Raw genomic sequence first — 23,711 nt, 5'->3', positions numbered from 1 at the left:
AGGAGTATGTCAAGGCTGTATACTGTCATCCTGCTTATTTAACTTGTATGCAGAGTACATCATGAGAAACACTGGGCTGGAAGAAACACAAGCTGGAATCAAGATTGCCAGGAGAAATATCAGTAACCTCAGATATGCAGATGACACCACCCTTATGGCAGAAAGTGAAGAGGAACTAAAAAGCCTCTTGATGAAAGTGAAAGAAGAGAGTGAAAAAGTTGGCTTAAAGCTCAACATTCAGAAAACGAAGATCATGGCATCTGGTCCCATCACTTCATGGCAAATAGATGGGCAAACAGTGGAAACAGTGTCAGACTTTATTTTTGGGGGGCTCCAAAATCACTGCAGATGGTGACTGAAGCCATGAAATTAAAAGACGCTTACTCCTTGGAAGGAAAGTTATGACCAACCTACATAGCATATTGAAAAGCAGAGACATTACTTTGCCAACAAAGGTCCACCTAGTCAAGGCTATGGTTTTTCCAGTGGTCATGTATGGATGTGAGAGTTGGACTATGAAGAAAGCTTAGTGCTGAAGAATTGATGCTTTTGAACTGTGGTGTTGGAGAAGACTCCTGAGAGTCCTTTGAACTGCAAGGAGGTCCAACCAGTCCATCGTAAAGGAGATCAGCCCTGGGTGTTCTTTGGAAGGAATGATGCTAAAGCTGAAACTCCAGCACTTTGACCACCTCATGCGATGAGTTGACTCATTGGAAAAGACCCTGATGCTGAGAGGGATTGGGGGCAGGAGGAGAAGGGGACGACAGAGGATGAGATGGCTGGATGGCATTACCGACACTATGGACCTGAGTCTGAGTGGACTCTGGGAGTTGATGATGGACAGGGAGGCCTGGCGTGCTGCGATTCATGGGGTCACAGAGTCGGACATGACAAAGTGCCTGAACTGAGCTGAACTGAGCCTTCCTCTCACCTCCCCACTGCCCCCATCTAGATCATCACAGGGCAGCGAGCTGAGCCCCTTGTGTCACACAGCAGCTTCCTCCTAGCCATTCCCATTTTCTTACACAAGGTAGTGTGTAGGTGTCAATGCTACTCTCTCAGTCCATTGCCACTCTTTAATATGCTGTGTAAAATGGTTTTTGTCTGTATTCATTTTCTGAACTGGGTCTTCAGAAAATCATTTTAAGTTTATCTTACTTTTCGTTTTCCCTTTTCTGATTAGTGCTTTCTGGGTCCTATCCAAAAAAAAAATCTGCTTGGTAAAGGTTGTGATGATAGTCTCCTAAGTTTTCTTCAAGAAGATTTATAGACCCTGTTTTTGCAGTGAGGTCTTATATCCACTCCAAATTGGGTTTTGTATATGGTGTGAATTAGCATTAAAAATACTTATATGTGTATATAAGTACACATACAAGTACATTTATTATATTTTCTTGATTAAATAAAAATATATAACCATCAAAAAAAAGATGTTCTTTGAGTTCCTATCACTATATTTATATATATATCTACACATACATATTTAGATATATTAATATCATATAATGTGTACTATATAATATGTATACCCAGTCCAGTGTTCTTGCCTGGAGAATCCCAGGGACGGGGAAGCCTGGTGGGCTGCCATCTATGGGGTCACACAGAGTCAGACACAACTGAAGTGACTTAGCAGCAGCAGCAGTATAAAATATATATATATTATATATCTAATTATGCATATAGCATAAATTTCGATAGGAGTATGTATATGTGTTACACTATGTATACATATCGGAGAAGGCAATGGCACCCCACTCCAGTACTCTTGCCTGGAGAGTCCCATGGATGGAGGAGCCTGGTAGGCTGCAGTCCATGGGGTCACTAAGAGTTGGACATGACTGAGCGACTTCACTTTCATTTTTCACTTTTCACTTTCCTGCATTGGAGAAGGAAATGGCAACCCACTCCAGTGTTCTTGCCTGGAGAATCCCAGGGACGGGGGAGCCTGGGGGCTGCCTTCTATGGGGTCACACAGAGTCGGACACGGGTGAAGCGACTTAGCAGCAGCAGCAGCAGCATGTATACATATCTTATTTTAAAAATGAGGAAATTGAGACTTAGCAAAGTTAAGTAACTATCACGGTGTGCCCAAACTAGGACTTCAATTCTGATTCCAGTATCCTTTGTCTATCCATGTCCTGTACAGAAAAGATCCATTGGAGACATGCAGATATGTTCCAGGTATTATTGGCTTAAAAAATTTGCACATTTAAATTAGGTTATTTTGCATGAGATGCAGATAAATACATTTGGATCACATAAGTAGTGTGGAGAGGACTTTAGGTGATTATTTAAAAGGTGGCTCATCCTCTATATCAAAATGACTATTGTCTCTGGATTTGACATTGGTCCAGAACCATGTGGTTGCTACTGCCCATTTGGAAATGCTACCTCACCATAGAAAAAAGAGGTTCAACTCACCATTTTCTTTGCAGTGGTTTGTTTCCAGCCTCCTGACCCCCTCCAACCAGACATCCTCACTGGGGGAGGAGTCAACATCATCAAAGATGCTTCCGTGCAGCCAGGATTCAGAGGCACTGAGGTTGAAGAGAGAAGAAAAAGAACGGCGGATTCTCCTTTTCTTTCTAAATATTCTGGGGAGAAACGAAAGTAGTAAGGTGAATAACAAATAGCAGTCAACTCATGGGCAAAGCAGAGAATTCAGTGAAAGCAGACACACGGGGCACGTGTCTATTGCCCAGGTCCATGAAGCTCATTTCGTTCTTTTCCTCCATTAATTCCAGAGACGTTTCTTAGATTCCTGTATGTGCCAGGTGTTTGCATCAATGTCAAGGATATTGACATTGATATTGCGGAGAAGGCAATGGCACCCCACTCCAGTACTTTGCCGGGAAAAGCCCATGGATGGAGGCGCCTGGTAGGCTGCAGTCCATGGGGTCGCTAAGAGTCGGACACGACTGAGCAACTTCCCTTTCACTTTTCACTTTCATGCATTGGAGAAGGAAATGGCAACCCACTCCAGTGTTCTTGCCTGGAGAATCCCAGGGACGGGGGAGCCTGGTGGCTGCCGTCTGTGGGATCACACAGAGTCGGACACGACTGAAGTGACTTAGCAGCTTAGCAGCAAGGATATTGAGATAAGAGACAAAACCTCGGGTCGAAAGACAAAAGTAATACAGATATAGCAAACACTTTCATTGACCTCATCCTGTGTTTGGTGTCTTTCTTAGTGATTTATATCCAGTAACTCACATTATCCTTGGAACAGCCTTACAGTTAGGTACTATTGCTACCCCATATCTCAGATCAGGAAACTGAGGCACAAAGAAGTTAAATAACTTGTCTGCAGTCATACAGCTAATAGCTGACACAGCACTGCCTGCGCACCCAGGCAGTCTGTCTCCATCGTTTCTGCCCTTGGTGAGTGCTGTGTGCACGTGTGTTCTGGCAGTGTCAACTAGGGCTGCTTTGAGAGCACCAGGAGAGGTATTGCTAATCTGGAGACAAGGAAGGCTTTCTAGGGTAAACAAACAGTCTCATATTAAGTCATGCTAGGATCTGAGGCAGGAAAAGTAAAAAGAGGGCCAATAATAACCTTGACTGTTATATGAAGGAGTTAGAATTTAACATAAAGGGCTCTGAAGTATGGCAAGGAGAAGCGGATGGTGGTGACCTGATTGGGTTTGCATTTCCAAAGATTTTGGTTCTCCATGTGTCCCCACTCCCCACAATCCAACAATCCATCCTCTACCTTATAAGCAGTGTTATCTTGCTAAGGATGAATCTGACAATTTGTCAAGGGCTCCTGTCAATCTACAGAAAAAAGCCCAGATTCCTCAGGCTGGAACGTAACCCCCTCCATCCAGCCCTGCTTCTGGGTTTAGTCTCCTCTCGTGGAGAGCAGTCTTTCCACCGTAAGCTGTATTTCTTCCAAACGACCCGTCATTCCTCACACTGTATCAGGGTCTCTCGGGCCTCCAAACCTGTACCTTCTCTCAGGAAGTCCTCTTTCCTACATCCATCTTAATTAACATCCAATCAACCATCTTCATCTCAAGAAAGCTTGTTTTAATCTATCCCGCCAAAGAAAATGTGCCTCCCTTCCTTCTCCCCTCCGCTACCCTCCATCCAGTCTTCTATCCCAGCATTTCTATTGCTTCATTACTTTTTTAAAAAACTAGTTCATTCTTTTAATTGATTTATTTATTTTTGGTTGTGCGGGGTCTTCATTGCTGTGTGGGCTTTTCTCTAGTTGCCGTGCAAGGGCTTCTCGTGGTGGTGGGTTCTCTTGTTTCAGAGCATGGCCTCTAGGGCCCGTAGGCTCAGGAGTTGCAGCTCCCAGGCTCTAAAGCACAGGCTTAATAGTTGTGGCACCTGAACTTAGTTGCATGTGGAATCTCCCGGGATCAGATATTGAACCCATGTCTCCTGCATTGGCAGGCTGATGCTTTACCACTGAGCCACCAGGGAAGCCCATCTTCATTGCTTTAAACACCCCCCTCCCCCGCAAAAAAAGGTGTTTTTTTTTGTTTGTTTTTTTTTTTTTTTTAATCACACGTTACAGCATGCAAGATCTTAGTTCCCTGGTCAGAGATCAAACCTGCACCCTCTGCCATGGAAGCGGAGAGTCTTAACCACTGGACCACCAGGGACATCCCAGTTCATAACTTTTGTTCGTTTTCATGTGTCAGCCACCCCTGCTTCTTATGAGCCTGTGTACTTCCATGATCTGGAGCAGAAATAGGCTGCTTATACACAATGTTGAATGAACCAATGAATGAATAATTGACAGATGGGTTGGAATGCAGATCCTTTGACCAAATGTCCTCTACTTACCTGACTAAGTTCTCCTTGTAGAGAACCCTGGTCTGGGAGGGGCTCAGGGTTATGTTGCCATCTTTGTCGCAGAGAAAACTGTCTTCTGTCCAGATGTAGTAGCCGTTGGTGAGAAGTCTGGGACTTCGTCGACAGGTGAATGGGGAGTCCGTCAGGGGATCTCCGGAGCGGCCCTCAAAGGGACTGTCACCATTGAGGAAATCACAGACAGAGCTACAGGGGGACGATTAAGCCCTTTCAGCCTGTATCTGGTTCATCCAGCCACACACAAAGCACACATGTAGTCACCATGAAGGAAAACCACCTCTTTGCCTTCCTGATGACCAACTACTTCTGCAATTCTGATGGTGTCTCTCTTAATCTTCTGAGCTTCATCCCTACTTCACCTGTGAGACCACTGAACTACAGCACATTTAGTGCTTCTTCCTGTTTTAAACACTTTGATGAAAACTTAGGGTGAATTGGTTTCTTTGAGGTATGATGCCCCCTCCACCCCGTCCTTGACATGGTCCATTTTCTTGGATGGAAGAAATTGCAAAACAGCCTACCTGGGATGCTGGAAGCTCCAAGCATCTTTCACTCCCCACCCTTTCTTTGAAGAGCCCTCCAACTGCTACATCCTTACTCTTGTCACTGTAATAGGGAAATTGCAACTACACAGACCAGACACTAATGAGTTATAGAAGAACATGCAGTCAAAGAGATCTTTTGGGGGATTTCTCTGTGGTCCAGTGGTTAAGAATCTGCTTTGCAAAAAAGAAAAAAAAATCTGCCTTGTGAGGCAAGGGGTATGGGTTCCATCCCTGGTTGGGGAACTAAGATCCCACATACTACGCAGAGCAACTAAGCGTGCGTGCTGCAATAGAGAGTCTGACCACCGCAAGGAAAGATCTGGCAGCTGCGACTAAGATTTGATGCAGCCAAATAAATACACAAATTTTTTTTTAAGAGTTTTTTTTTTTTTCCTTTGGCTTTTGCCAATTTCCCTCAGATCAGCTGCATACGTGATCACACAGTTACCTTCCCTGATCTGCTATCCAGGGAAGTCCTCTACTTGGTCAGGCTCATCTGTAACTGCCTTAGGTTTGAAAAACAATCACATGCCTATATGGTTGAAATGCAACCTTGTGCCTCACCCTTTACTGAAATTCTGAAAATAATTTTAAGTTTTAAACTTATTCATGTTATATGTAAGATAGATAACCAAAAATCTGTGTACTATAGTACACAGATAGTGTACTGTGTAATATACTGAGCAATATATATATATTGTAATAACCTCTAAGGGAAAAAAATCTGAAAAAGAATATATATATATATATATATATTCTGAATATTCAGTCTGAATATACACATATCTATATATTCAAAATATATATAACTCAATCACTTTCTTGTACATCTGAAATTATCACAACATTGTAAATCAACTATACATCAATAAAAAAATTAAAAAACTTAAGAAAATAACTGGTGCCATCAAAGAAAAAAGACTACTCACAGTTACATGCACTAAAGTTAGCAAAACACTATTTTAAATGGATGTTATTTATGGAAAACTTACTATGAGCTTGGCCCCTGCTTCACACTTTATCTGCTTTTCACAAACCTCCCTAAAAGTTAAAGATTAGTATCTTCATAGTACAGCAGGAAAAAAAAAAAAAGAGAGAGAGAGAGAGAGATGGAGAATGGTAAATATATCAGGTATTTGACACATCTATTAAGTGTCAGAGTTAAAATTTTGAATCTGGGTTTATCTGATTCTAAGGCACGCACTCTTTCCATAAGAGCTGCTTGTTCCTCTGGCTGATTCATTTGATAGTAGCAGGAGGCCCGAAATTTATAAGAGGGGGCGGGTTCTAATATCACTGCATGATTCCTTTATACCACTGGCATGATTCACAAAATGTTAGAGGAAACATCAACTGATGCCTGTGTAAGGAATAAAAGACAGAGAGACCAGGGAAAAAAGAAAAGCAAAGGAAGGAAAAGATAGAGACTTCTTTGCAGAACTTGAACATAATGGCAGATTCAGCATGTCTTCATGGAACATGAGATTTGGCTGGCTTGTGCTTTGGTATAGACTCTCATGGCTCTTATAAAATGAGGCAGCAAGAGTATATTTAAGAGAATATCAATTTAAGAGAAAAAGTAACAATACATCAGTATTTGGTACGCACCAAACAAAAGCAATTCACATTTGCCCACACACTCCTCTCCCGTCCAACCTCCATTGTTAGGTTAGGCAAGTTTTCAGTTCATATGCGCATGAGACTGGAAATATATTTCCATATCACAATTGGATGAAAGCTAAAACCAGTATATATATATATATAGGTTGCACCACACGGCTTGTGGAATCTTAGTTCCCTGACCAGGGATTGAACCCAAGGCCATGGCAGTGAGAGCCCAGTGTCCTAACCACTAAACTGAGAGGGAATTTCCAGTATTTTAAAGTATTTATTTGTTTACTTATTTATTTGGCTGTGCCAAGTCTTAGTTGCCATATGCAGGATCTTTCGGCTGTGGCATATGGTATCTACTTCCCCTACCACGGATGTAACCTGGGCCCCCTGCATAGAGAGCACAGAGTCTTAGCTGCTGGATCACCAAGTCAAAAATACAACAAAATAATGCATACAGAAAAAAAATCTGACTGATGTTTCATGAGAGAGCTCCCCTAGAATACCTTGGGAGAATGCATGGGGGAGACGGCTCTACAGCATACTCTTTCTCCGACTGGGAAGAATCTGCATAAGCAAATGAGAGAGAAATACAAATTTATCACACTGCATCAACATGCATGATTACACACAGTGGAGGGTGTGACTAGCTGATGTCCCAGCCTTGGCAGATTTCAACAGGTGCAACCCTCCAGTGACTCATGACTAACATAACTCGTTCTCAGGACTCTACGGGAGCAAGACCTAATCCAGGGGTTTTTACATTCTGTCTCATCTCTCCTTCAACACTGCTTGAGAGACTCCTTAGTTTGGACGAGGCAATAATAAACCAGGCTTCCCTTGTGACTCAGCGGTAAAGAAGCCACCTGCCAATGCAGGAAACTCAGGGTTCAGTCCCTGGGTTGAGAAGATCCCCTGGAGAAGGAAATGATAACCCACTCCAGTATTCTTGCCTGGAAAATCTCAGGGACAGAGGAGCCTGAGGGGCTACAGGCCATGAGGTTGCAGAGTCAGACATGACTTACCAACTGAACAACCACAAAAATAATAAACCTTAGCATCAAACTGACCCATGAAAAGGAGGAAGAAAACATCTTGTGGGAAGCTGTCGAAAACCCAGATCAATTACCCAACGTGCTGGTTGGTTTAGCTTCCTCAGTCATTTGAGGAGTTCAATCATCTGCCTAGATTCTCTCTCATTAGTGCATCTGAAGGCACTTCTATTACAAAATAATGAGCAGAAGACATTGTTGGAGGAAAAAAATGTCTGTTTTCTAGAAATGATTTTCCAGTGTATGACACCTGTGAATATTCTTAATTTTTTAAAAAGATCGTGCATTCATTCATTCCAGTTTAACCAAAGGGCTGGCAACAGATTTCAGTTGGGAAAAGTTGCAGTTGATTAATATTCTAAATGCTAGTGCAGCATTTTATATTGTATAGAAATGGTGTGAATACTTGTGATAGACAGCCTCAGTGAAACTTGGTTCCATTACTGATAATTAATATCTAAGACAAAGAAAGGAGCTTAGACTTTCAGATTGAGTTGGCTGATTTGAAGGAGAAAATTGTAGGTGTGTGAGGGAGGGTTAGAAGCAGGGTTTGGGGAAAAAACAAATGACAAGAGGAAGGAAGAAATTTGAAACCACTACCGTTTTAACAACGCCCATATTTTCTGTAAGTAGCTATCAAAATCATTCAGTATTTTTTTTTTATAGACAAACTGTTTTGCATCTTAATAGTAGCTGATAAACAATCTTTCACGTTTATGCACAGGCATCTAAAAAAAAGTGATTTTTTTCTACTAAAAGGAAAAATACCACATTTCTCTCAAGGAAAGAAATGAAGTCAAAATCATTGCCAAAGTGAACGCTGGCATTTAAGAAGCACAAGCTACTGACAGATGGTTAATGGTATGAGTATCAGCAAAATCAAAGCAGGGAAATTGCTAAAAGGAATCTAATCGTTCAAAAGATAATTGCATAGAGCAGTTCTCTTACATTTACTTGCTACTGGTGTTGACATCAGTTGAGATATTTGGTACATCTTGGGACGGCTGCTTGTTCAAACTTCACAGATTTTCTGCACAAGACATTAAAAAAAAGGTGGATTATGTATTAAAAATAGAAAGATGATGCCAAAACAGATGGCATCTACTCATTGCACAAGTCAGATTTGTTTACTGAAAGAATACAGAGATAAATGGAAATGAAGGCAGAGTTGAAGGACCACTGAGTTTGTGTCTGCCTCGATGATTTTATATTTCATTTTCCATTGTCTCACTCAGTGCATCTAAATCATCTTTTTCTGTAAATAAAGATAACATTTTATTTGGGAAAGCAAAACTTACAAAGGTTGACTTGTATTCAAAATAAAATAATGAAAATTAATTATTTGGTCAAGAAATCCAAAAAAAAAAAAAAAGATTGGTTTTAGAATTCTCTAAATAGATGTATTCATATTTTTATCATCCAACTTCAACCTCATTATCAAGTTCAAACAATGCTGGAAGATTGGGGGCTGTCTTTTGCCTAACACCTCGAACCACTGACAGGTAGCTACAGAGAGGACTGCTGGTCTTTATCGTTACTATCAGCCTGGACATTTCCAAGTAGCATAAGAAGCATTGCACTAAAAATAGTATATTGCTGGGCAGATTTCAAAACTCACCTTTTACGAACATATAATTTACTTTCTCAGTTACAAATTAAACACATATACAAGTGTGTATATTATGTAAACTTTCATCACTTACCACTCATCGCACGGATCTGCTTTCCACTGATCATTCAATTTTGTACATATTATTATCCTAGCGGCAGAGTAAGGTAAGACAAAATTCTTCTCTGATCCATCACCTCTATCCACATTTTTCAAATGTGGTAACTACTAATGGATTGTTTCTGTAGCTGTCACACAAGTAAAACAAACCCGAATAATTCTATAGATTCAAATTTATTCTTTCAATAAACTAGACACAAAACCTGCCAGACAATATAGATCCTGCCTTATAGGGACCTTAAGAGAAATCAGGAGAACTTTCTGCCATCCCCTGAAAGATCTCTAAATCAAAGCATACGCATAGATTTCAATGGTTTGGAATATAAAATAATACTGTTTGCTCTACAATACTGTACAATAGTATGTCACTAGTCCTTTCCATTTTTGTCCAGCCTAAGTTACCCTATGTTAATTTCCCCCAATCATCAAGTTCAATTTTAAGCCAACAAGTTGAACAGCAGAAAGTAAGGTCTTACTGCTACATCTTATTAATGGAAATACAACAGGCTACGGTTAGCTAACAGTTAATCAAATCTTAGTAACATTGAAAAAGACTTCCGGTGCAGCTCTAAGACTTTTCAAGAAAACAGACCCTATCTATCAGTTCTACGAAAGCAACTCCTCTGTCCTGTAAAGCAATTTGCCCATGCGTCCGTCTTCCTTCCAAAGAAAGTTCCCAACCTCTTCTAATTGATAAATGACAAAATAGTTACTGAAATATGATGCTTCCTGTGGTTGAGAGTCAGCAGAGAGATCCAGGACTTAGCAGGTCTTCGGCTGAAAATAATGCCAGCATATCAACAGGTGCAGAAGTCTCTTAAGAAAGAGAAACCCCGTCTTTCCCTCCTCCTAATAGATAGCTGCACACATCTCCCTGTGCAGGCTTTCACAGGGAACTTTTGTCTTCAGTAGCCACTTGTTCTTTTGGCTGTTTGCGAGAATAGAAGGGCATGTAGTTCTCTGGAAAGCAACCTACAACTGCTCTTGTTTTCTTTTAAAAACAGCCTGCGTAACCAGAGGCTGAGAGGCACAATGAGGTCACACTTCCTGTGCGACTCACATCAGTGGCGCTCACGCTGAGGAACATGGTGAAGATTAAAGCGGTCTCCTAGACCGGCAGTGGGGGATGAATCAGACCAGCTGGATGCATCACGGGCACACCAGGGATGCTCTTCTGCGCCAACTCATCACCCCAGCTGCAAGAACAAAAGAAAAATTTTCAGAGAAGCAGCACCTCTCACTTATCATCTTCTGGCCATTTTCAGTATGAGTAGTGCGTGGTTGGGAAAACTCCCTGGAACAGGGCACAGCTACCCACTCCAGTATTCTTTCCTGGAGAATCTCAAGGACAGAGGAGCCTGGTGGGCTACAGCCCATAGGGTTGCAAAGGGTTGGACACAACTGAAGCAACTTAGTATGCATGCATTTAGTGCATTGTAATGCTTTGCCCAAATCGTTATTGGTGACCAGGCATTGATGCTATTCAATTCAGAAGACTATCAAATACCAGAGCTTGATCTTCTGAAAGTGTCTGCAGTGCCAATATGTTTATCCATCAAAGGTTGGACTTTTCAAGAAACTCTGTGAGTGGCATTTTAAATTTTATATTTAAATGTTTCTAGAGCTGAAAACTCTTCAGCTATTATAAAACTTCATATGCTATTGTAAATGAAAGTGTTAGTCACTCGGTCGTGTCTAACTCTCCGCAACTCCATGGACTGTAGCCCACCATGCTCCTCTGTCCATGGAATTCTCCAGGCAAGAATACTGGAGTGGGTTGCCATTCCCTTCTCCAGGGAATCCTCCTGGCCCAGGGATTGAACCCAGGTCTCCTGTCCTGCAGGCAGATTCTCTACCATCGGAACTACCAGGGAAGCACCAGATGCTATTGTAGGGTCTCTACAAAGCCTGCAGTTGTCGGTGATAAAAGAAATAGACCTTCCATCAATACTGAGTTGCACAGGGTAATGGAGAGTCACCCAGACAGAGATATAAACTCTGTCTGCCATACTAGCTGTGTCCCCAGTTTATGACTTAACTTCTGAGTTGTAACTTTCTCATTACGTTTATAAATGTAATAATATGTATGTTACCGAATGGCCTGGAACATTAAATGAGGTTTTAAAAAATGAGACTTAAGTGAGTCCTCAGCTCAGATGTCCGAGATGGATTCCTTGTTTGTTTTCTGTAAATCAGCTTCCCTTCTGAGGCATCAGTCACCAGGCTGCAGAAAAGTTAATCTCATTATTTCTTGGGGGTTTCCTTTCCCCCTGAGGTTAGGGGGAAAGGCAGAGTCTTCTGTAGAACACCCCCAGGCAGGAAAAGCTATTAGGAGGCAAGTCCATCTAGTCTGTGGTCGGCAGCTTTCAAAGCTGACCCCTAAGAATCCTTTGCAAAATCCCCTCCCCTTCAGTGAGGGCCGAGGCTAATAATTTGCCTCTTCTAAATAGAACAAGACAAAAGTGATGGGTTGCCACTACTGTGCTTAGGTTACAAAAGTTGGAGGCATCTGTCTTACCACTTTGTCTTACACACTTGGATGGAGCAAGCTGTCATGTTGGAGAAGGATCTGAAAGTTGTCTCAAAAGTTGTCCTGAATCCATGAGCCAAGAATGCAGCCAACAACCAGGTCAGTGAGCTTTATAAAAGTGGAATGGTGGTTGCCCGGGACTGGGAGGAGGAGAAAACAGGGGAGTGTTGGTCAAAAGATGCAAAGTTTATGCAAAGATAAATAAGTCCTAGAGATCTACTGAACAGCATAATACTTACAATTAACAATACTACATTGCATACTTAAAAACTTGCTAAGAAGGCAGATCTTATGTTAAGTGACCTATCACAAAACAGATAGATTGATAGATAGATAGTAGATAGATAGAGCAGGAGGAAATTTTTGAAGGTGATGGATATATATTTATTGGCATTGATTTTAGTGGTGGTTTCGTGGGTGTATATTTATCTCTAAACTTAGACTGTGTACATTAAATATGTTCAGCTTTTTCTATGTCAATCATGCCTCAGTATGGTTGTAAAGTAATTTTTTTAAAGTAGTTTTAAAAAAAGCTTCTGGAAAATATAAGTTTTCAAAATAGAAATCATTATAAATTCTTTAAGCAATAATGGGCTTTGAAACTACTCAAAAAACACCTGTTCTCATCATTTATGAAAATAATATTCCTTGGAAACCTTTTGGTCACATAACATTTCATAAAACTTGGTCCTAAGTCTGTGTCTCAGAAACTTTAATGTACTGTGAATCACTTGGGGATTTTGTAGAAGTGAGTAGGTCTAAAGTAGCAATAGAGATTCTGTATTTGTAAGCCGTTCCTGGGCTTCCCTGGTGGTTCAGACAGTGAAGAACCTGCCTGCAATGTGGGAGACCTGGGTTTGATCCCTGGGTTGGGAAGATGCCCTGGAGAAGGGCATGGCAACCCGCTCGAGTATTCTTGCCTGGAGAATCATCACTGACAAAAGAGCTTCGCGGGCTACTGTTCATGGGGTTGTAAAGAGTCGGACATGACTGAGCGACTAAGCACACACACACAACCAGCTCCTGGTGAAAACACTGGAGTTCACACACTGTTTTTTGGTGAGCAGGATGCTAGTGAGTACACTTTGGGAAATGCTAATAGTACTTGGTGCATGTCATGAATTAATTTTAAAATACTATAAGCAATAAATAAACATGCCTGCATGCTTGCTTAACTCCTTCAAGTACTCATGATTTCCCTTCCTACCTAAGCCTCACCCGCCTCTGGATTTCTGTGTCTCATTGAATGGCATCACCTTCCATTCAACTGCTCAGGTCAGGAGACTAGGAGCAGTCAACAGTGTTCCCTCTGTAGCCCTTGAATGAGACTCTCTCCATCTCCACTGTCAGTTCTGGTGCTCCAGAGGCCACCTTCTCTCATCTGGACTTCAGTACCAACTTTCTGTCGTCTGCCTCTTCCGAATACATCCCCCAAATCCGGGTTCCCAACCTTTGGGATATAATGCCTGATGATCTGAGGCTGGAGCTGATGTAACAATAATAGAAATGAAGTGTGCAATAACTGGAATGTGCTGGAATCATCTGGAAAACACCCCCCACCCCACAGTTATATGTGGAAAAACTTTCTTCCACGAAACCAGTCCCTGGTGGCAAAAAGTTTGGGGACTGCTGCTCTAAGCCACAGCCAGAATGATCTGTGCAATGTAAATATCTGATTACGTTGTTCCTCTGATTAAATACTTCAGTGGTTTGTCATTACTCCTCTCTCAGATCAAGTTCAAAGTCCCTTCCAGTATCTACAAGGCCCTGGGAGGTCCAGTACTGTCTATTTTCCAGCCTCTCTTTCCCTCACCACACCCCATCTTTCTAGAATTCAATCATGGTGGCTTTTTGTTTTTTCAGGTTCTCCAGCTTAGTTCCGGAGAAGGCAATGGCACCCCACTCCAGTCCTCTTGCCTGGAAAATCCCATGGATGGAGGAGCCTGGTAGGCTGCAGTCCGTGGGGTAGCTAAGAGTCGGACACGACTGCGGGACTTCACTTTCACTTTTCATTTTCATGCATTGGAGAAGGAAATGGCAACCCACTCCCGTGTTCTTGCCTGGAGAATCCCAGGGACGGGGAAGCCTGATGGGCTGCCATCTACGGGGTCACACAGAGTTGGACGCGACTGAAGCAACTTAGCAGCAGCAGCAGCAGCAGCTTAGTTCCACCTCAAACTCTTTGAACACGCTATTTCCTTTGCCCCTGGCCATCTCCTTCCCCAGCCACTGTCTCTCCTACTCATCTTTTAGATGCAAATAGCTCTTTCTCAGAGCAGAGCTATAGCTTTCCAGGTGGCACAGTGGTAAAGAATCCACCTACCAATGCAGGAGACACAAGAGATGCCGGTTTGATCCCTGGGTTGGGAAGATCACCTGGAGTAGGAAATGGCAACCCACTCCAGTACTCTTGCCTGGAGAATCCCTGTTCAGAAGAGCATGGTGGGTTATAGTCCATGGGGTCTCAAAGAGTTGGACACAGTGGAGCAACTGAGCATACATAGTAAGAGTCAAAGCCCAAATCTTAGTGACTTGTAGTAATTATCACGTATTGTCCCACATAGCGGCTTTATGTATCAATGTGGTTAAGCTGACCGTATGTCTCAGAGTTCCTTCTCTGTATGTCCCTCTAGGATGGGCCACAATTGCAATTAGTACAAGAGTTGGAAGGCGGGTATTCAGCAGGATCCATGGTATTCCTTGGAAGGTCCATGTGGCTCAGGACTCATTGTTGCTCATGCAAAATTTCACAGACCTACCTACTGGCTCACTGCATGCACTGGACCCATAGCTCTGATCCCTGAGGGATGGTTTCCTTCAGCTTCCCAAATCCTGGTCCAGGAGTGAGAGTGGCTCTATAGCAGGGCAATCATGGCAATAAAGTTAGAAGCTTAGAGATGGGAAGAGGCCAATGTGGGTTTCAGTGATAGATGGAGTCATGTTCCAGCTGGTTCTCCAGGGATTCCAGTGGTCCCCACTCACCTTACTTCCTGGCAACTGTTTGATCCTGACCAATCCCCTTATAACTTCTGGTTCAGCATCCCTGCAACAAAAAAAAATAAACTGAAACTTCCTTACTAGTGTCTGAAATTGTTCCCTTCTCCCTCAAAAACCTAACGCAAAGAAACTGTATAAACAGAACATGTATACCTAACATAATCTCAGATTGTCTGGACCACACTCTTGGTTCACAACCTGGCCCCCATACACAGAAAGCAAGGACACACCAAAGAAGGAGACAGAGAACTCCAGACTGGTAGTTGGCAGGCTGAATAAACAATGGAACCTACCTCCAAGACTTGTCCTGAGCACCACAAGATGAGTAGATCTCTGTACCCACCCGACTGAATCTCCAAAGTTTACATAGATGTTTTAACCTGATTTAGTCATGTATTCAGTCCAGGTTGTCCCAATAACAACTTACTCTCTCAAAGCTGCATCACTAAAAGTGACTCGCTTGGCAGGAACAGTGGGCAGAACAAATATTCCAAAGACAGAGGGTGGGGGTTTGGGGGTAGGAAGAGTGAGTAACCTTCCACTGGTTGGATCCAGCCCACAGGTCACCCTTTGGTCACATTCTGTCCATGACCTCCTCCAATAACCACACATTTCCTTGTAGCATCTTTATAAGCAAACGGTAAGGAGCCCAATTTTTCTTCCTATTGTGTGGATGATCGATCACACATGTTTACACTGTTCACTTCAGTAACTCACATCTTTCTACCAGCCAACTGTGTGATTAGTGGTAAACAAGGGCAACAGATTTTTTTTTCAATGTATTTAAGTACCTTGCATTTTCACAGACTTTGTATTGTCACCAAAAGAAAATTCTCTTCTAAAAGCAAGTCTCTTAAATAGTAATAATAATCATATCTGCAAAAATAAAATAAAATTGTCTAAGAGTCAATGCTTATTTAAAAAAATTATACTTTCCATCATTCCTGATGATTCTGCCTCTTAGCTTGAATCTGACCAACACATCTTGCCCTATATCGGCTGCAAGTTGGCTGTAGTTCTGCCCCTCAGGCCTTTATTCCAGGAACCAGGCTGGTGGATCAGCCCCTGGGGGTGGGGTGGGGAGGACATGTCTTGAGTTGGCACTTGAAATTTCCACTTGTATTTATTGGTCAAAGCAGATCATGCAGTCAGCCTCAGTGTCAGTGGGGCAAGTACACGTCTCCACAGAAAGCACTGCAAGTCACAAGGCAATGAATGGGGACTGGAGTAGATGTATGTAGGGAAGAAAGGGAATAGCTTGAAATGATTATGTAATTTATAGCCCTCCATCTCAGTCACAAATATTTACCTCCTCTCTAACTTTCAAAAATGCTGAGAGGATGTATCTCCACAGAGAACACCCCCAAATCCCATTCAATCATGACCACAGATTTCAAGTCTAGAATCTTCTAATATTTCTATATTGGTTCCTTTTTATATGGAGATTTCTGAACCATCTTGCCCCCTACACCCAACATTCAATACTTGAAGAAGGACAGGATATTTCCCCCCTAAACTTTCCCCTTTAGAAAGGGGATTAATGGCAGACACACAGCAATGGCTGTTCCATAGAAATTCTATAACTGAATAGTCAAGACACTCCAAGAGCCCTACACCCAGCAAATGGAAGATGCTCCTGATAAGACCCTAATTCTACTCCCGAGGTGTGGCAACCCAGGCAATTATTTGTGGCTCTTGGTTTTACCCTCTGGAAAGTAAGTCATTCCTTTTCCTTACTCTCCTTGACCACCTCTGAAGATGAGGGGATATGCCTTCTTTGGGAACAGAGCAACTTTCTCAGTCCACTTTCTGTTCCTAGGAGTAGGAAAGTGGGAGAAGTCCTCTGAAATCTTGAATTGTTATAATGTCTTTGATACCAAGCCAGTACCTCTTTGGCTGTGCATTCTGTCAAAAACATAGTCAACCATTTAAAAAAATTTATTTATTTTTGGCTGTGCTGGGTCTTCATTGCAGCCTGGGCTTTTCTCTAGTTGCAACAAGTGGGGGCTGCTATCTAGTTGCTGTGAGTGGGCTTCTCGTTGGGTGCCTGCTCTTATCGCAGAGCACAGGGCTCTAGGGCACGCAGGCTTCGGTAGTTGTGCCTCCTGGGCTCTCGAGTGCAGGCTCAGTAGTTGTGGTGCATGGCTTAATTTCCCCACAACATGTGAACTCTTCCTGGACCAGGGATCGAATTCATATACCCTGCATTGGCAGGCGAATTCTTAACCACTGAACCACCAGGGAAGTCCTACATTAGATTTTCTTAAAACTGATGTTCTCAAACTGCCTTTGTTACTAATGTGTCTTTTTAGAATTTACGTAATACTTCTTGCAGTTCTAATTGTCATGGGAGTACTTTTTAAAGGGAGAGTTGGAGAGAGACAAGAAACAGACTGAGAAACTGGGGGGTGGGGAGTTTGTAGAGGAGGAAGATAGAGAGAGACAGATTAGTTAGTGAAAGGCCTGTAATAAAGTCTTAATAAAAGCTTGCATTCTTGGCAGCGAGAACAATGCCTTACTCATCTCCATGATCTCCAGCAGCAAATAGAGGACTTGAAGCAAAGTGAGTCTTCAGAAAATGTGTGTTTTCATAGAATCACAGAGAGGGAACTAGAGAACCCCCAGAGATGACAGTGATCAGATATAAGGGTCCGCATGAAAGGTGAGAAAGGAACATTTGGAAACATCTGGCATTTGTGTATCAATTTTCATTTGGAAAACATATAAGGCTGCTTCCTTCTAATTTAATCCTCATTACAACTCCGTGAAGTAGACTTAAGATTCTCATGTATGTGTGAGGAAAGGAAAATCAGAGAAGTGTCTAGACCCCAACCACTCTGGTAACAGTGTCAGGTCTAACATACAATTTCTGGTATTCTTAATCTCTGCTTTTCATACGCTTTCTTATTTTAAGTTGCCATTAAAAGACAACAGAAATACAACAAAGGAATACATTAATGGATTGATTTCCTTCAAATATATAGTCTCCTATGATCTTCACGGTACTTATAGTTCTCAAAAATAGATAAATGAAAAGGAAAGCACATAAAAGAAATCAAAGGATGTTTACCTCTTTCCTGGGGACACTGGCTCTGTTGAATGTTTTGCAAACTGCAAAAGAGGAAGTAATCTAATACCTGACCACAAGGTTGGATTGCCTCAGTGTTTTTTCACTAAGACAAAACTGTGGACTGTGGCAACACATGTCCTAACAAGTTCTCCGCCCTGGTCCAGCCCTCTCCCATCCCCCACAGGTAGAACTCTCTTTCATCTGAGTGTCTGGACAGTTACCTTGGAGATATTGATATTGTTTTCTGGTCCTGACCAACAGGACAGATACTTAGTCAAATTGCAAGTGACCAGTTAGAGCACATATTTTGACCCTGAATATGCCTTCACGCTGTATCAAGATGACCTGTTAGTGTGTTGGTCTACTGGACTACACTGTTAATGCCTTTGACCAAGAATTAAGCTTATTCATCCTCATGCTTCTTGGGCCTAGCGCTGAACTTGGCACATTGCCAATGTTCAACAACTGCTGTGGAAGAATTGGAAGGAGCATGCTGTTTGTGATTTTTCAGAGTTTGAATCAGAACTAGAAAGAGTATGCATCAACAGATGAGTGGATAAAGATGATGTGGTATATGGGGAACGGAATATAATGGAATACCCACTCAGCCATAAAGAAAGGATGAAATTTTTGCCATCTGTAGCAACACGGATGGACTTGGCATTATGCTAAGTGAAACAAGTTAGACAGAGAGACAAATACTGTATGATATCACTTATATGTGGAATCCAAAAAATACAAGAGACTAGTGAACAATAACAAAAAAGAAGCAGACTACTCACAGATGTAGAGAACAAGTTAGCAGCTGCAAACTGTCATTTGGAGTTAGAATCAGTATAAGTCAGTGGCAAACAGTATCAGTTGTTTTTGTTGTCTGTTTCCCATTTTCTTTCCAGTAACAGCGCCTCTGTTTTCTTTAAAGGACCCACTTATCCCCATCTCTCAGTCCTTAAGGTTGGGGCTAGGCTCCATTTCCACTGGCTTGGTTGGGGATTGGACCCAGGTTCATGACAAATCAGTGTAAGTCATTTCCAAGGCCACTACATTTGGCTCAGAAGTGGGCACCTGATTCAATTTAGACCAATGAGAGAATGATGTCTAGGACACATTTGTATGTTCTTTAAGATGTTTCAGTGACAAGTCGGAAGCTGTTGGGGACCTGGAGGATGTGGATCCCAAGAATCAAGCTAATCCATAGAAAGCAGAATGCCAGGTATTATCATTTGATCCCTAATTCAAACCACCCCAGAAGGCAAAATATCCCATCTCCCCTTTTAATTCCACAAACAAAAATTCCATTTATGCTTAGGTCTGTTTGTATTGAATTTTTGTCTCATGCAACCACAAGACTCTTAACACACTGCAGGTATGAAACTTCCATGTACATAAGAATCATTTAGGAAGGCTTTTAAAATGCAGATTTTCAGTCTCTATGGCCAAGATACAGGTTAGGGCCCATGAACTTGCGTTTTAACAAACAGCCTGAGTGGGTCTAATGCCAATGATTGATGGACCAATGCTAGAGAAACACAGAGAGTTCATGAAAGTGATAACAGTAAACAACAATAATCAGAGTCAGAGGAATTTCAGAGTATTAGCACGTGCATGCATGGCAAGTCACTTCAGTCACGTCAGACTCTGCGACTCCATGGACTGTAGCCCGCCAGGCTCCTCTGTCCATGGGATTCTCCAGGCAGGAATAGTGGGGTGGGTTGCCATGCCCTCCTCCAGGGGATCTTCCCGACCCAGGGACTGAACCCACGGCTCTTATGTCTCCGGCATTGGCTGGCAGGTTCTTTACCATTAGCGCCACCTGGGAAGCCCGTTGACATCGTACCTGGAAGTAAGGGGCTCATCCTCGTTTAGTTATCAAAAATGGGAAAATTCATTGAGGAATCAGGAGTTTATTTCATATTCAATTCTTTTCCATTTAGGAAATCTCTGATTTCTCTCCCTTTTCCCCCTCTGCTTTACGTAGCATGATCATATGTCTCAGTTTGTCCAGGACTGCCCAGATATCCACCTGTTGTTCTGGTATAATTATTAATCGCACTTCTTCCCATTCTTAAAATTGTCCCTGGTTTGGATGATACATTTTATGGTCACTCCATTGCTTCAGGGCAATCTACACAAGTTCTTTGTCATTCAGGCCTCTTACTGTGTTTTTCCAAGTTTTTTTCTGAGCCAAACTTTTTTTTTTTTTCTATTTTATGACCTTTACTAGCAGAGACTGAAATCATTAATTACTGCCAAGTCTAAAATCCTCAAAAATCTCAGGAACCCAGGTAGCTTTGGAATAGGATATAAACTTCGAGTAAAATAAATAAATTTGTCTAGAATGTCTCATCGTTCTCAGGGCTGACTCATTCTAGGAAAGCAGCCTATGAACCCAGAATCCCAATGGGAAATGCATTAGGAATGTGAGTAGAACTCCGTGTGTGAATATACAGGAGAGATGATATCGCTAAGGCAGGTTCATACTGGGTCTAGGGGCCAAACTGCCAGAGATTAATTCGGAAACAACTATCACTTCTGGTCAATTGATTAAAGGATACAGTGCTAGATAGACGACAGAACCAAATTCTTTGGCAGGTGAAGAATGTGACATTAGTACCATTTTCAAAGATTTGTAAGTGGAATAGATAATGTGCAAAGGATGTTTCTTTCAGTAGGTTAAGTTTCTACCAGTCTATTTTTTAAAAATTTAAATTGCTTCAATTTTCTCTCTAATTATACGTATTAAAGCAATACACACAAAATAGCTTTCTTGTGTTTTATATGTAATTAAGGAATACCTGGTGTTTAGTAATGACCTCTTCTCTTAAGTTAGGTATAGACAGTTCTTGACTATTCCAGGAGATGTTATGGTTCCATATGCATATTTTTAATGTTGGAGGAATTTAGTTCAGTGATTTCTATCTAAGGACCCTTGTTTCAAGATAATTTGCCCACTGCTTGTTTGGTTCCACTCAAACACAGCTGTAAATTCTTTCTATCTAAATTTGGAGATGAAGTAACTGATGGCTAACATTTACCATCTGGATGAGGGGTGTGTTGGGTGGGAGAGAACAGAGAGGACAGGGCGATGCATAGCTTCACTGTATAGCTGGGGCGTCAGCTCTAGACTTTTCTATATCTCGCATCCCTTTCCTGGTTCTGACCTTTGACTTTCTAGAGTCAAAAGCAGCAATGCTAGCCTATAGGAGCTTTCTATCAATCTTATAGGGCTTAATGTCCCCTTTTTAGAGCTAATACTATGTTAAGACCCACTGTACTTCTCTGAAATTAAATCCATAAATAAAAATAATCAAACTCTACATTGAAAAACCCCACATAGATTTTTTTAAAAAAATCAGTACAATGTCATATGATAAATTAAAAATACATTATTTATGAAAATAACTCAATAAAAATAATATACATCTCAGTACACAGGTGTTCAGCCTCGACTCACAGAGCCACAATAAAGTGGTCAAGTGCCAGCATAGAAATTTAGGTTTATCCTGAATGTAACAGCTATAAAATGCAGAGTGACAGGTGTGTTCTATCAGTGCTTCAGCTACTATGAGTGGCCCTGCCATTGGTGACACAATTTTAAAGGTGCAGTAAACTCTTGGTAATATACAAAGAGGAGTGCCTTCTGTCATGCTATACAGTGGTTTCAGTCCTTGAAAATGGAGTGTATGTTAAAACCTTGCAAAAATATTGCGTGCTTACAAGACTGAGTTCTATGCTGTGAAAATGGTGAACAGTTTCTTTTTTTTAATTAAAAAAATTTTTTTTTTTTTACCTATATGAATGGAGGAGCATTCAAAAGTCATGTATGACCTATGGAAATTCTTCAAGGTATGGGAGTAACTTATGCATTCCTGGAGGTTGGTTGCTCTCCCCACTAAGGTGGGGTCCCTCTCCACTCAGTTTCCACAGTGCCTTACCCCAGTCATGTGACAACTAAAATTACACACACATTCCCGCCGCCTCCCCCCCCCCCACCCCGCCCTGCCAATCCAGCCCTGTCCATTTCTACGGAGCCCTTTAAAGGAAGGTATTGACTCCATTGAGAAGACTCACCCATACAATCCACTCAAGCCAGGAATCATTTACGTTAGACCTAGTTTCCATTTATTTTCTTTCAAATTACATTATTGGAGGGATATCTTGCTAAATTCCAATTAAAATGGAAGAATCATCTGTTCAGGGTAGATTGGTAGATTGTCAGCCAACTGTGGAGATTGGATAGAATCTCTGCTATCCTTCATGTATGTATTCTATTTAAATTACAACCTCAAATTTTCAGTGATGTAAAACAACAACTATACATATTTTTTCTCACCTACTGGTTTGTGGGTCAGTAGGGATTTTGCCAGGGTTCAGTTAGTTAGCTCTGGACTGAAATCAGAAATGTGATTACTGGTATTTCCAGTGCTGCTGGAAATTTTTTTTCTCATTTTGAGCATCACTAGCAGTTTCTGATACACATTTCTCAATGAGACAGGCTAATTGGTATAGCTGAGAACAGAACTTTAGCTGCAAGGGAAACTGAGAACATAAGTTTCTTATTTTTTCATCTAATTTAGTGCAAGGTTGAAAGTTTTTGCCCTAAGACTCATAAGGTGGGTGTATATGTCAGTTTTCATTAGGTAACAAACAACTTTCAAAATTTCAATAGCTTAAACCAACAATTATTTTTCCTTATACTATATATCAGTTGTGGATTAGCGTCATCATAATCTTATTAGAATATGAGTTGTTAGAACAGTAACCATCTCAGAAATTGCATTTCACTGTGCCAGACACAGATAGCTTGGTGAACTGGCTTTTTAAATTACCAACTGGCTGTGACAAAACTTCCAATTTCATTTTATTAGCCAGAGCAAATCGAATGGTCACACATAATTCTAAGGAAGGTGCAAAATATAAACCTGCCATGTGTACAGAAGATTCTGGAAATATATGGTGTACTGTTCTAATGACAACCACGATGGGAAATTTCCCAAATATGGAAAGGGATTTCAGATACTGGTCAACAGAAAAACCAAGAAGACAAATGTCCACAGAGATTGTCTTATTTATATCTTTTCTGTATATTACCATCTTTCAGTGTAATTCAGTAGCTATTAGTAACATAGTAAGAGCTGATTGAATGTCTGTTGAATAAAGGACATGGATGTAATTATTTAAGTTACTGAATCTCACTATACTGGAAGCTTAAAGAGTGATACTTTGCTATTTTAACTCCACTATGTAAAGTGTGATCAGAGTATTGTGTTGTTTGTATGCAGTGTTACATTTAGAAAGCTTGAGAATCAAAGTGGCAACCTGGAAAGAGAAAAAAGATGTTTATCTCAAAATT

General features: G+C 41.4%; 1 protein-coding gene across 1 annotated transcript in view; it reads right to left on the bottom strand.

Moving 5' to 3' along the window:
- TMEM71 (transmembrane protein 71) overlaps nucleotides 1-18,442 on the bottom strand; it is a 33,386-nt gene extending 14,944 nt beyond the window's left edge. Inside the window, exons 1-8 of the mRNA XM_055546888.1 lie at nucleotides 18,359-18,442; nucleotides 15,274-15,334; nucleotides 12,280-12,431; nucleotides 10,822-10,957; nucleotides 8,981-9,062; nucleotides 7,487-7,547; nucleotides 4,798-5,010; nucleotides 2,422-2,594 (exon numbers count right to left, since the gene is read on the bottom strand). Coding sequence (XP_055402863.1) covers nucleotides 2,422-2,594; nucleotides 4,798-5,010; nucleotides 7,487-7,547; nucleotides 8,981-9,026 — 493 coding nt within the window. The 5' untranslated portion in view covers nucleotides 9,027-9,062; nucleotides 10,822-10,957; nucleotides 12,280-12,431; nucleotides 15,274-15,334; nucleotides 18,359-18,442. The remainder of the gene's footprint in view (nucleotides 1-2,421; nucleotides 2,595-4,797; nucleotides 5,011-7,486; nucleotides 7,548-8,980; nucleotides 9,063-10,821; nucleotides 10,958-12,279; nucleotides 12,432-15,273; nucleotides 15,335-18,358) is intronic.
- Between the last annotated feature and the right edge of the window lie 5,269 nt (nucleotides 18,443-23,711).

The sequence above is a fragment of the Bubalus kerabau genome, chromosome 14, assembly GCF_029407905.1.
Source record: "Bubalus kerabau isolate K-KA32 ecotype Philippines breed swamp buffalo chromosome 14, PCC_UOA_SB_1v2, whole genome shotgun sequence".
In the NCBI taxonomy this organism is placed as follows: domain Eukaryota; kingdom Metazoa; phylum Chordata; class Mammalia; order Artiodactyla; family Bovidae; genus Bubalus; species Bubalus kerabau.
The sequence above is the reverse complement of the archived record's forward strand: the minus strand, read 5'-3'. Positions and strand labels throughout refer to the sequence as shown.